The following is a 12,672-nucleotide window of genomic DNA, read 5'->3' on the forward strand; positions in this document are numbered from 1 at the left end:
ATTAGCATATAGTAGAAAATAATTATATTTAAAGCCCTGTAATCACTATTCCCAACATTTAAATGACAGCAAAAGAGTAAATACAGGATTACAGAAATAAAGAGGACAGGATACATGTAGAAAGCAAATAACTCCTTTAATTCAGAAAACTGGCCCCTGTGTCTCTCAACACCTTTTCAAGCTGTACATAAGGTGCCTGGTATTTATGGTAAAATAATAAATAAAATAATCCAGAATGCCCTTTAGCTTTTCTTTACTAAAAATGGGCCTTTGGAACTTTGTGAAAGACTTCTATTTCCACCATTTGCTCTGTGCATATATCATATTTAGCAACAAATACACATAGCCACCACTGTTTTTATGTAACTTCACCAGGAGGCTTAAAAGTCCTAAGTCTTACTAGTTAGCTGAATACACAGTAACATCCAGCAGACACAAAGATGATGCTATTGTTATTGTTAACCACAGCTGAGTAAAAAAAGGACCAATTTCTGATCAATTCTTTCCCCATTCAGTACATCCATTACCTTCTCCAGGCTTGGGGTCCCAGCCCAGTCTCTCCCCTATAGGTGAAAAGACATCTTTCACAAACTCCTGGATTTCCTCATAGAAGTCTGTGTGGGACAAGAGAGTTGAGAGAATCCCCAGGTTACAGCTCAGGTCGCTCCATACAGTATAATTGGGCTCATTCACAAAAGCCTCCATGACTTTTAGAACCTCTACAGTGCTAATGATTCCAGCTCGAGCCTGGGATAGGAAAAAACATAAATTAATCTAGTCTTCAAACAAAAGCAAAACAAAAAACACAAGCATGTATTTTTGGCATTATCTTCTGCTAGTTAGCCATCCCTTAAGGAAGAGACTAGACTATATAAGCTCAGACTACTACAGAATTTTATAAAATAAAAACTGTATTATGACACCATTCCTTACTTTTTTGCTATTTATAGAAGAGCCACTTTAAAAAATTGCTAGAATTCCACCAATTTAGAAAAAGAAAGCAAACAGTTAACGTCCTATTTCTATTCAGTTTCCGGGGTCTTGGCATTGTTTTTTATTTTGAAAATTTTCATACTTTCAGAAAAGTTGCAAAAACAGTTGGGGCTTTGGTTTTTGACAGAGGCGCTTTCAAAACTAGACCTGCAAACTATGTCAACGTCAGCCTGTCCTTTACTCATTTCTAAAAGAAGGCAAACTGGAAGGCACTACAAATTCAGTCCTTTCAGAACTGACTAACAGAGTTAGGAAAAAGAACTTCTGTTACAGCAGCCAACTGCACAAACACACCACTCTCCTGGGACAGGTCTCTCTCAGCAATGAAATCAGCAGATGTGAGGTTTTGTGCATCAATGCTAATCTGTGTTTATACAAAGGAGGAATCCAAAACCAGTTACTGCAGAGGGGAATGAAAATTTCAAGTCCAATTAAAGGAACACTAGGAGGAATCTGACAATTTTATCACAGAGACATCTAGAAATTATCTAACCTATGTTTTGGGGTCATAAAGATAATACTACTAATTGCTCCTTAAAATTTTTTCTGGAACAAAGCTAAATATAAATATAATTCTAAAGCTAATGGGATATTATAATTTGAATAGTAACGGAATGTTAAAAAATTCTACTAGACTTTCCCTGCAAAGTATAACCACTATTTTAGAAAAATATAAATCACTCTGAATTATTTTTAAAAACTACATAAGTAGAGAAATTTCTTCAAGGTTCGTATCTATGTGTGTTGAAAAGAATTTTTGCCTTACAAAGGATAGTTTAAGTATAGTTGCAAAAAGCTGGCTTAGGAGTAATAAAATGAGATTTGTTTGTGGTAAATTATATAGGTTCAATCTTGTCATGTTAATTAATAATTAGTCATTTGCTTTGGTACTAAAGGCATTCAACCTTCAGGAAGAACTATATTCTTCTAGTTATGTTTCAGTCAGGCACTCCAGGAAAAACAAAATCCTTTAATCAGCAAAATCCATCATACTACTGGAGGCTCACCAAGGAGAAGAGGTCATTCTGTAATCCAAGTCGATCCACAGGGGGCAGAGAAAGGTCACGAATGCCTGGTAATAAACTTTCCAGCATGGCTGAGCTGTATTGGGTCCGATAAAACCCAACTGTTCCCAGGTTTAACTGAAAAGATATACAACAGGTATTATTAAGGAGCTGCATTTATTTTTTAAATCAATTTTTTGTAGGTATGAAAGAAGTTCTAGTTTTAGTATATCTGGATGAAAAACAACAAAGATCATTTATGCTAACAGACAAATTATTACAATGAAACAACATATAAAGATAGTAATCAGTTGTCAAAGATGAATACAGAGGCAAAAGAAAACAGAAACTTGGCATAGTGGGAGGCAAAGTGAGCGACAGTGAAAAGAACATGGCTGAAAAGGAGGATATAATGCGGCTAAGTTTCTATTTCTAATTTCAGTGAATGGTTTTCAGTTTACAGAAAACATTTACTACAAAATAAAAATACTTGGACAATAAAATCTCTGAGGAAGACTAAACCTTTACAAATACTGATCTAATGAGCCCAGAGCCTCAATAGAATAACAACTGTCAGGTCCTAGATTTTAAAGAATTACATGGAGTTAAAAGGCAATTTCATATGATTTTTGGAGTGAGGTAATCATTGACTATCATTATTTTCTATAGGCTATTTACCAACAGTCAAAAATATTTTTGATAATATTTATATGCAAAGTATTTTAATGATAAAATGACAGTATAAGATATAAATATTTTGGGCTTCCCTGGTGGTGCAGTGGTTAAGAATCCGCCTGCCAATGCAGGGGACATGGGTTCGAGCCCTGGTCCGGGAAGATCCCACATGCCTCAGAGCAACTAAGCCTGTGCGCCACAGCTCTGGAGCCTGTGAGCCACAGCTACTGAGCCCGCGTGCCACAACTACTAAAGCCCGTGCGCCTAGAGCCCCTGCTCTGCAACAAGGGAAGCCACCGCAATAAGAAGCCCACACACTGCAACGAAGAGTAGCCCTCACTCGCTGCAACTAAAGAAAGCCCACGCACAGCAACGAAGACCCAACACAGCCAAAAATAAAATAAATCAATTTTTTAAAAAAGATATAAATATTTTACTATTTATATATATTTAAGTCACTTCACATTTCTAATACAGTAATTATTTTATTGATTCCCTTTATCTTTTACTATAGGAATAACACCTTTATTTACCTAATTACAATCATAGTGTTTTTTCTTATAAGAAAAATTTCATATTGCTACATATGTTCCAGAATGTAATTTCAAATGGTAATATAGTATTCCACTGGGTATATTATAAAAATATATTAAAAAAATTAAAACAGAGGGAGAAATAGTTCTGCAAGCACAAAAGCCTGAGACAATGTATAATTCCTATTAGGAACCTATAATTGGGAGAAAAGTCTGTAACAGATACTTTCATTATGAAAGGCAGAGTACAGAATAATGAAAAATAATATTTACTGACTCTTAGTGTTGTGAAATGGCTTTAAAACACCAGCTAAAAGTAATTTCACAGTTCAGTGACACAAACTGATTATTATATGTCTGATCTCACTTGATTATAGTTGTACATGCACAATGACAACACATCACTGAAGTTAACATGTCATTACAATGACAGGGCAGTTTGAAGTTGCAAGACTACAAATGTTTTGGTTAATGTGACTATATACATAGACTACTAGTTTTTTCCTGTTTAATCCTATCCCTTTGTAACTGCTCATTGACCACTCCCTTACCTGACATAAAGGCAAATATCTAGACAATACTATTTGAAAGTTGGCCCTAAATTTCACACAAGAAAGTTCAGAAATGTTTTTTTCTTTTCAAGTCCTAGTCCAAAATGAAGCAGTAGAATTTAGAGCCAGCCATAAAATGAATAAAGGAAATGAAAGAAATAAATCAATTTAGGTAAGATAAAAATGGCCATGTCATTTCTGGACTCACCTTCACCCACTGGTCTGGTTTGACATCTTTTAAAACTATATTCATCTCTGGCTTGTCCATGAGAATCTTCATTTTGGCATGGCTGGAATCTTCACTAGTAGAGATTGTGATAGGAACCATCCACTGGGGACAGTCTTCTCCTTAAGCAAGAGAAGAACAAAGAGGAAACTTGAAAAATAATTTCTCACTGGGAGAAATAGAAGGTAAAGTAGAGAGAGAGGAGTGGTGTCCCATGCATGGGTTTGAATCCAATTGTTAAGCCAATAGCTCATTTTTAATGGTACATGAACTCTTCCAGGTAACCTGAATAATAATATGGAAGAGAGAATTTACTAATGAAATCACAATAGCCTATAAAAAAGAGAACACTGTGTTTACTTGTAGAATCACAAATACAACAATTTTAATTTAATTGTTGTTTTCCCTTTTCAGAGCAAAAGAAATAATGATTTTACTAGTAAGAGACATTTCGAGTGGGTTAAAGCTCTCACATAGCACTTAAAAACAAATTCTAAGGTGCAGGGCTTCCCTGGTGGCGCAGTGGTTGAGAGTCCGCCTGCCGATGCAGGGGACACAGGTTCGTGCCCCGGTCCGGGAAGATCCCTACATGCTGCGGAGCGGCTGGGCCTGTGAGCTGTGTCCAGAGCCTGTGCTCCGCAACAGGAGAGGCCACAGCAGTGAGAGGCTTGCGTACAACAACAACAACAACAACAACAACAAATTCTAAGGTGCAATTCTTAACAGGTATATACACTGCTGAGAAACTGAAGGGCTGATTCTATTGCTGCGACAGATAGGATACACCTTGGGAGCTGCTGGATTCGAACACTGAGGAGTCACATCTAAAAGCCAAAGCTTTTGTAAGGCAAATACATACACTCTCTTAGGTATTATACAGCAAAACAGATTTTGCATTAAGATGCCAAACAAAAGACAGTCATTGCCCAGTACATTAATGAAACTATCTTAATAAATTATATAGCTTTATGCTATCAGGCTAAACCACAAATGAAAATTCCCTCCTGACACTGGGATAATTCAGGTTTTAATAATGCCTAGAGTGGTCACAGAGTATTGGAAAGACCTGCAAAACCTGTCAGTCCTACAATGCAGATTGCAGATATGTGCAGAAAACAGCAACTGTGACACTATTTATTTAGATAATAAACATGTCACCTCACTTGTCAGACATATTTATTAAGAGTAACTCTCAATGCTAAGACTAAGGGTTGAAGGCTGTACCTCTTAAACCTAGTAGAGTGCATCATCATTTGGTGGGTGGAACATGAAAAGGCATTGGTGATTCTGATATACCCTTCCCCCTGTTGGGAACTACTATTTTAAAGGAAGTGAGAAAGGTGCAGAAAAACAGTTTACTTCTTGATTTTTCAATTCATCTTTCATTCCCTGGGTAAAAGAGTCTATTGTCGGGCTTCCCTGGTGATGCAGTGGTTAAGAATCCACCTGACAATGCAGGGGACACTGGTTTGAGCCCTGGTTCAGGAAGATCCCACATGTCGTGGAGCAACTAAGCCCGTGTGCCACAACTACTGAGCCTGCACTCTACAGCCCGCAAGCCACAACTACTGAGCCCAAGTGCCACATCTACTGAAGACCACGCGCCTAGAGCCTGTGCTCTGCAACGAGAAGCCACTGCAGTGAGAAGTCCACGCACCGCAACAAAGAGTAGCCCCCGCTTACCACAACTAGAGAAAGCCCATGTGCAGCAACGAAGACCCAACACAGCCGAAAATAATTAAACAACAACAAAAAAGTCTAATGTCATGTAGAAATACTTGAAAAAGCAGAGTTGAATGATAGTTAAGGGTATAAACTTAAGGATTATAAACTTATATAATCCAACTATTTTGTTTGAATTCCTACTCTTTGACTTATTATATAGGTTATCTTGCACAATTTAACTTAGTTAGCTATGCCTCAGCTTCCCTATTTGTAAACAGAAATAATATGACCTACCTAATAGGGTTGCTGAGAGTATAAAATAAGGGTCAGTTATAGTGCTTAGCACAATGACTGGTAAATAATAAATCTAAATAATCATTAGGCTTTATTTATTTGCTTAGTTACTTACTACGCCCAAGAACTAAAAAAAAAAAATTAGCCACAATGTATACACTTGGTACACAAATATACCAAATGTACTTAGCACACGAGTGCATAAGACTTAGTACACAAATGCATACCAAGTCTTCTTTCAGGGATTAAGGTTAGAGACATCCCTTGAGTGTTCCTATACTTCTTCATTCATTACAGCCCCCAATAACACACAGAGACATGGACTTTCAAAAATCTAAGAATATGACAATACTACAAATACCCCATGAATCTCCTGTTTTGACTTCCTAGATTTCGTTTTTATTCTATTACCATTACCTTGTTTCTGTTTAATTCTATTAAAAATATTTTTAAATGGATAATTATTTCTTATTAGTTGGAACACTATGGTATGGTATCCAAACTCACTGATCAGCTCCCACTCATAGCCATTTGCTTACCAACATATGGTCCACTGGCACAGAACTTCCTTTGGGACAAGCTCAGTAGTCTGTCATCTTCTATCTAAAGAAGCAAAACAAAATAAAGGCTGTAGTAGCAACAACACTTTTTTTTGGAGGGGACGACATCTCTGTGACAAAGCAGACGTGAAACCATATAGCCAAATGGCTCCTGAATATACAAAATGCAATGGTGATAAAGAGCATGATACTACAGAATGGTAGAAAAGTCACTATTTCGCATTAAGGCCTCAAAATAACAATACTCTAAAAATTAAAGGCCAGGTGCTATGAAATATTGCTCATGTGAAGAGATACGTATCCAGATAAGAACTTCAAAGTGTTAAAGTTTTCAAAAAGGATACATAGTTAACCTTTATGGAGGAAGGTTATGTCTTCAGCCTTTTCTACTTCCAAAAAGTGGCAACATTAAATTAGCATGGGGACTCAATATTCAGAATTCAAATTCTGAATTCAGAATCCAAAGTCATTTTTAGAACAACTGACAAACATGAAAGCAGCACACACCTTGTTTCAAAGGATGAGCTTTGCAATGAAACACAAAAAAAAGTTGGGGAGAGGTACTGCAAAAAACTAAAAAGCCAGAAGGAACAAAGGCAAGTACATATTTTTAAAAAACTACTTCAACAATATGCAATCTTTTATTTAGTTATCATTTGTTACTATGCCCTAGACATTTTAAATAATGCAAGATAAAACAATTTTAAGATCACTTAAATCAAACACTAAATTGGGTCAATGACCTTTATAAAGGGATAAACTGCAAGAGACAGAAATGAAAAACTAAAAAATTTGAGTGAGGAAGCAATGGCCACTTTGATGCCATAAAGAAACTACTAATGAACTTAAATACGGATACTACATCACTGATTAATTATGTATCACATAGATTTCCTTGAAAACGTTATTAGGTGACTTTTAAATTGATTCAGAAATAAAGCAAAAATATTTAAATTTAGGGAATATAAAGTGAGATACAGATCATAATCAAGATACAATGTTGCAGAGTTCTCCTATCTGTAAAAGAACTGAGCCATAGACAGGCTTTTTATTGTAATGTAAAATGGAGGATTAGTTTGGCTGTGCTTGGAGACAAAAAAAAATGCAGAGAAAAAGTAAGATCTTGAAAGTAGCTTGATGGAAAAGTTCGCTGAGTCTCAATAACATTGGGAGGAAGTGGGGTATTAGTGTCCTCTCTTCTGATAAACTAGAAAGAAACAGAATGGTCACAATGACAGCTCACTAAAGTTTTAGATATCCTTTCTCACCAAATATGATTAATTGTGTTCCCTAAACTGCCTTTTCAAATGCTTGCAGCCAATCTAACTGAGAGGTTCTCCAATGTATATACTTTATTGCCACATTGAGCCTTTGTAAAATATTAGCTTCATGGACAATGCAGAACCACAAGGACAAACACATATCTAAAAAAGAGCTATGAATCCTCCTCCCTAAAAAAGAATGGAATTAATTCCCTATGCAGCTTATAAAGCCATGGCAAAGAAATTTAAGAGAATGATTTCATAGTTTCATACAATTAAACTAAGTTAAGACAAACTTTCTGGTATGCATTATAGGTTGATGGTAATTCTCAGTACTGTTGGAGGACAACTCATTTTGAACTACACCTGTCTGAATTCAGATAACAGTTCAACTAATATGATTGCAATTCTAATCAAAATCACAATGCCATCCAACATTAAAAACTAATTTTAGGGCTTCCCTGGTGGCGCAGTGGTTGGGAGTCTGCCTGCCGATGCAGGGGACGCAGGTTCATGGCCCGGTCCGGGAGGATCCCACATGCCGCGGAGTGGCTGGGCCCGTGAGCCATGGCCGCTGAGCCTGCGCGTCTGGAGCCTGTGCTCCGCAATGGGAGAGGCTGCAGCGGTGAGAGGCCCGCGTATCGCAAAAAACAAAAAAAACAAAAAACAAAACAAAAAAAACCCTAATTTTAAAGAATGATATTATAAACGGGTGTTGAATTTTACCAAATCCTTTTTATGCAACAGGTGAGGTCATTATGTGGTTTTTCTAATTTGATTCTGTTAATGTAGTGACTATGAGTCAATACATTGACTGTTTTTTAATATTAAACCAACCTTGCATTCTCAGAATAAACCTCATTTGGTGATTTTAGAACTATATCAATAAGGTTACAGTGTTTTCCTTGGGGACAGTAAGGGCAGACAATATTTTGTTTTCTACCATAAGCATGTATAATTTTAAAGACATGGGGGTAAACTGTTTGGTATAGACATAATAAATCATTGAGAAAAGAGTATAAGGGCTGGCTTAAATCTTACCTAGAATACTTAAAGGACAGAAAAGCAAATTTGATAACACTGACTGAATTTCATTTAATACAATATCAAAAAAATTGAAGGACCTTTTATAAGTTTACCTGTTCCGCTTCCACATAAATGAGGGGGAATCCCATTTGTTTGGTCCAGGTATTCATCACAGCGGCTATAGGTTTACCACTGGCATTTTCTAAACTTTCCCAGAGATCCTCTAGAAGATATACAAACAATGAAAATCTAAAATGTTTCCATTTTTATTTTCCTAAACAAACCAGAAATTTTATATAACTCTTGGCACTGCAACACTGACCAATTTTGTGGTTCTTTCAGGTTCAGGAACAGTGGGCCAAATTAACGTTCCCCTTGCCTTCCCATTAAGTGAACTCTATGGTCTTATATTCTAAGATGTTCTTAATTGTTCCAATTTATTAAAAAATTACAAGTTATAAACAAAAGACAAACAGGTGAGTTCAAACAAGAAGAAACAGAAACAAACAAATGGAAACATATTCAAGGTCACTACTAAACAATCATTCACAAACTTAAAACTATTATACCCATTCAATTAACAGAAGTTAAAAAATACTCAATGCTGATGCTGTTTTTGACCCATATGGTCAAACAACTCTGGTGGTAGAATAAGCAAAACAACAATACAATGTGGTACATATTATAACAGGGGCAAGAACAGAGAAAGAAAAATCCGAAGAATAAAGGCTTCACAAGAGGTAAACTTTTGGTCTGCAGCTTGAAGAGGAGTTGTTCATTAGACAGTGGGAAAAAGAGCATTCCAGGTAGACAGAATAAAGGTACAAAGAGGTAAATAAAAAGGAATTCGCCGGCGTCCAGTGGTTAGGCCTCTGAGCTTTCACTGCCGTGGGCCCGGGTTCGATCCCTGGTCAGGGAACTAAGATCCCATAAGCCATGCAGCACGGCCAAAAAAAAAAAGAGGAAAGTATAAGAAATGACAGAAAATGTCAGTACAGCAATACATTCAATAAGCTGAAGACAGAGGCGCATGTGTGGGAGCAACAGGCCATGAGGCTAAAAAAGTAGGCAGGGGTTGAACTGTTCAAGACTGTATGGCTTACAAAGAAGTATAGACTTTATCGTGAAAGGAATGTGGCATCTCAAGTGTTTTTAATCAGTAGGGTGATGTAATTAGATATTCACTTTAGAAAGATAACCCTAGCTAGCCTCAGAGTGAGAGATGAAACTGAAGAGAGTGGGACAAGGCGAGTAGTAAATTAGTAGTGAATTCCAGGGGAGAGATTAAGAAAGCATAAATTAAGGGCGGGGCGGAGACAGTAGACAGAGAGCACTACAACTGCTACAAGAGGATAAAAATCATGGATGATTAACGGGAATGTATTTGAACTGCCAATTGTCTTTCATAAGTAACAAAAACAAACCAAAAAAAGTTACATGGTACACCCTGTACCAGTTACACTTTGGTAAGCTAAAGTACGGTCCATGAACTAGTAGCACTGGCTTCACCTGGGAGTCTGTTAGAAATGCAGACTCTCAGGCCCCACCCCAGACCTATACTAATGACATTACACAAATCTTGTATTTTAAACTATTTTTGTTCACTAAGGAACTCAGCTTCACAGTCAATCAACTATTACACCTTTATTCTTCCTTTTGACTCTAATATCTAATAGACCATCATAAAATCTTAAGAATTTACTTCATTGAAAATCTGTAGTTCCACAAGTTCACTCCTACAAATGGTTAATTTGCAGCTATTTTAATGGCCAATGGTCAACGAAGGGCAACAAAACCCACAAATCATCAAAAAGAACAAGCTCTGGTAAAGTAAACAGAACTTTTCAGACTCTTTAAAGTGACAAAACATTGAGCTGTGGAAAGCAGACTACTGGAGGATGACCAAAAGGATAATAGGTCCTGATTCATGTTGTTGATCCATGATGTAACACATCTTCAAATACGTCGACTCTATTTCCTATCCAGCACATGGAAAATTAAGTATTTAGAAAAAATAAAATGTCACACTCTAGATAGTATGCCAACACTTTCTCTCCATTTCTATCTCAATGGATTATTGAGATAGAAAGATTACCTGTGGCAGCATTCTTTTGTTGAAACTTGGTTAAATACATGTTCATTCCTTTCTTAAAGTCCTGAGAAAACACAATTTTTAAAATCCAGGAGAGTCAGAACTTAGAATTATAGTATATTTTGAGTATATAGTACTCAAAAACTAATTTACTCAAATTACTTGACTGTTAGATTTACTAAAACACATGTATCCCCCTAATGTCTACTACTTTCTGTTTAAAAATGCATACTCTTTGCCTTCTACTTTTGCTTTTAAGTTTTATAGCAGACTTCCACCAACCCCCAAAACATATCTGCAACATCATTCATCTCAGAGACCAAAATAATCAGCATAAAAAGAATAAAGACAAGCCAGAGTACTATCCTTATAAATTCTAGAAAAATTACTTAGGAACTTAACCTAAATAAAATCAAACTTTTTTTTTTTCATGCAAAACTCTATGGCTTCAGCATAAAAGAATGGAAGATTTTTTAAATTGCTTTTTTACCTTATCCCCAATGTAGTCATGTAGCATTCGGATGACAGATGCACCTTTGCTATATGATATAGCGTCAAATATCTCATCAACTTCAGAAGGATGGCCCACACTGACCTAGCAGACAGTGTGATTCAAGGTTATGACAGGAAGCAGACAGCCTGTAATACTGAATTACATAAAAAGCTTTCTAGGAAAACCCTTCTAAATCATAAGATACTTTTTCCCTTTAGGTGACTCATAATGTATAATTGTTTAAAAGGGCTTAATAACTAATACTAATAAAATAGAATATATAACACAATCCCCATCATCTCTTAGGACCTGGGTTCCAACCTTGGCACTGCTTTGCTGGGAGGCAAGTCACTATTGATCTCTTTTTGGGTAGGGAAGTGAGGGTAAGGAAGGGAGAGATGAAAAACATTTGACGTCTTGCACTAATTGTAATGGCTTACAGTTACACAGGACCCTGGTTAAATATGTCCAGGTAGACTCTAAGTCTAGCTCTTTAGAGGCAAAATTTATACAGATAAACTAGCTGAAATAAGGACAGGCTAAGTCAAAAGAATTAAAATATTTATATAAAAACAGACAATGACAACAATAAAAAGTATGTTCAGAATTTTCTCTGAAACAACAGAATCATACTACCCAACAGCTATGGTTCCCCCACACTATTCAATAAAAATCTATTTAGTGAATGCTTATGGGTACAGAGCACTTGCTTCTACAAAGATCATAGATGTTTAAAAAGAAACATAATTAGAACTTAGTATTGCTAGAATTTCAAGAATGGAAACATAAACTACAAAAGTAAATGACATCACCCGTGCAATTTTCTTTTCAGAGTCCTAAGTATCTCTATAAACAAATTATATATTTTATTGAAAATGAGAGCAAAGGCCAATGAGTGAAAATTATGTCTCACTTCAATAGGATGGCTGTTATCTAAGGCATCAAGCTCCTGGGCACGTGTGTAATCAGCAGAAACAAACTGAGTCCAGATATCATACTCTGGGAAGCAGTGGTCTACACACAGATATTCAATCCATGATGCAAAGCCTTCATTTAACCAAAGATGAGTCCACCATTCCTAAAAACAAAAGATGGAAATATATTAAGAAGACAAGATGCTTGTCACTCCACTAATTTAAAAAACTCATATGTCCCTTCCACTATACTCTAAAGCTCTTAATGAACTGAAATTCATTTCAAAACATTTAGTGAATAACTCACATCCCTGAACAAAAGAAATGCCAAGAAAGGCCAACCTGGTGACACTAGCATTATCACCACTGCTAAGTAACTTTCTG

General features: G+C 36.3%; 1 protein-coding gene across 5 annotated transcripts in view; it reads right to left on the reverse strand.

The window, feature by feature from the left end:
- Positions 1-12,672, reverse strand: part of NPEPPS (aminopeptidase puromycin sensitive) — a 97,432-nt gene that overhangs the window by 12,482 nt on the left and 72,278 nt on the right. For all 5 annotated transcript variants that reach the window (XR_003430346.1, XR_003430347.1, XM_027094618.1 and 2 more), the window contains 8 exons: positions 12,288-12,452; positions 11,372-11,476; positions 10,885-10,945; positions 8,903-9,012; positions 6,481-6,544; positions 3,965-4,104; positions 2,001-2,135; positions 528-747 (listed from right to left, as the gene is read on the reverse strand). Coding sequence is in view for 3 of the 5 variants with exons in the window: in XM_027094618.1 (XP_026950419.1) it covers positions 528-747; positions 2,001-2,135; positions 3,965-4,104; positions 6,481-6,544; positions 8,903-9,012; positions 10,885-10,945; positions 11,372-11,476; positions 12,288-12,452 (1,000 nt within the window). In the remaining 2 variants the exon portion in view is untranslated. The remainder of the gene's footprint in view (positions 1-527; positions 748-2,000; positions 2,136-3,964; positions 4,105-6,480; positions 6,545-8,902; positions 9,013-10,884; positions 10,946-11,371; positions 11,477-12,287; positions 12,453-12,672) is intronic.

The sequence above is a fragment of the Aethalodelphis obliquidens genome, unplaced genomic scaffold, assembly GCF_003676395.1.
Source record: "Aethalodelphis obliquidens isolate GAN/ISIS:26980383/991018 unplaced genomic scaffold, ASM367639v1 scaffold89, whole genome shotgun sequence".
NCBI lineage: Eukaryota > Metazoa > Chordata > Mammalia > Artiodactyla > Delphinidae > Aethalodelphis > Aethalodelphis obliquidens.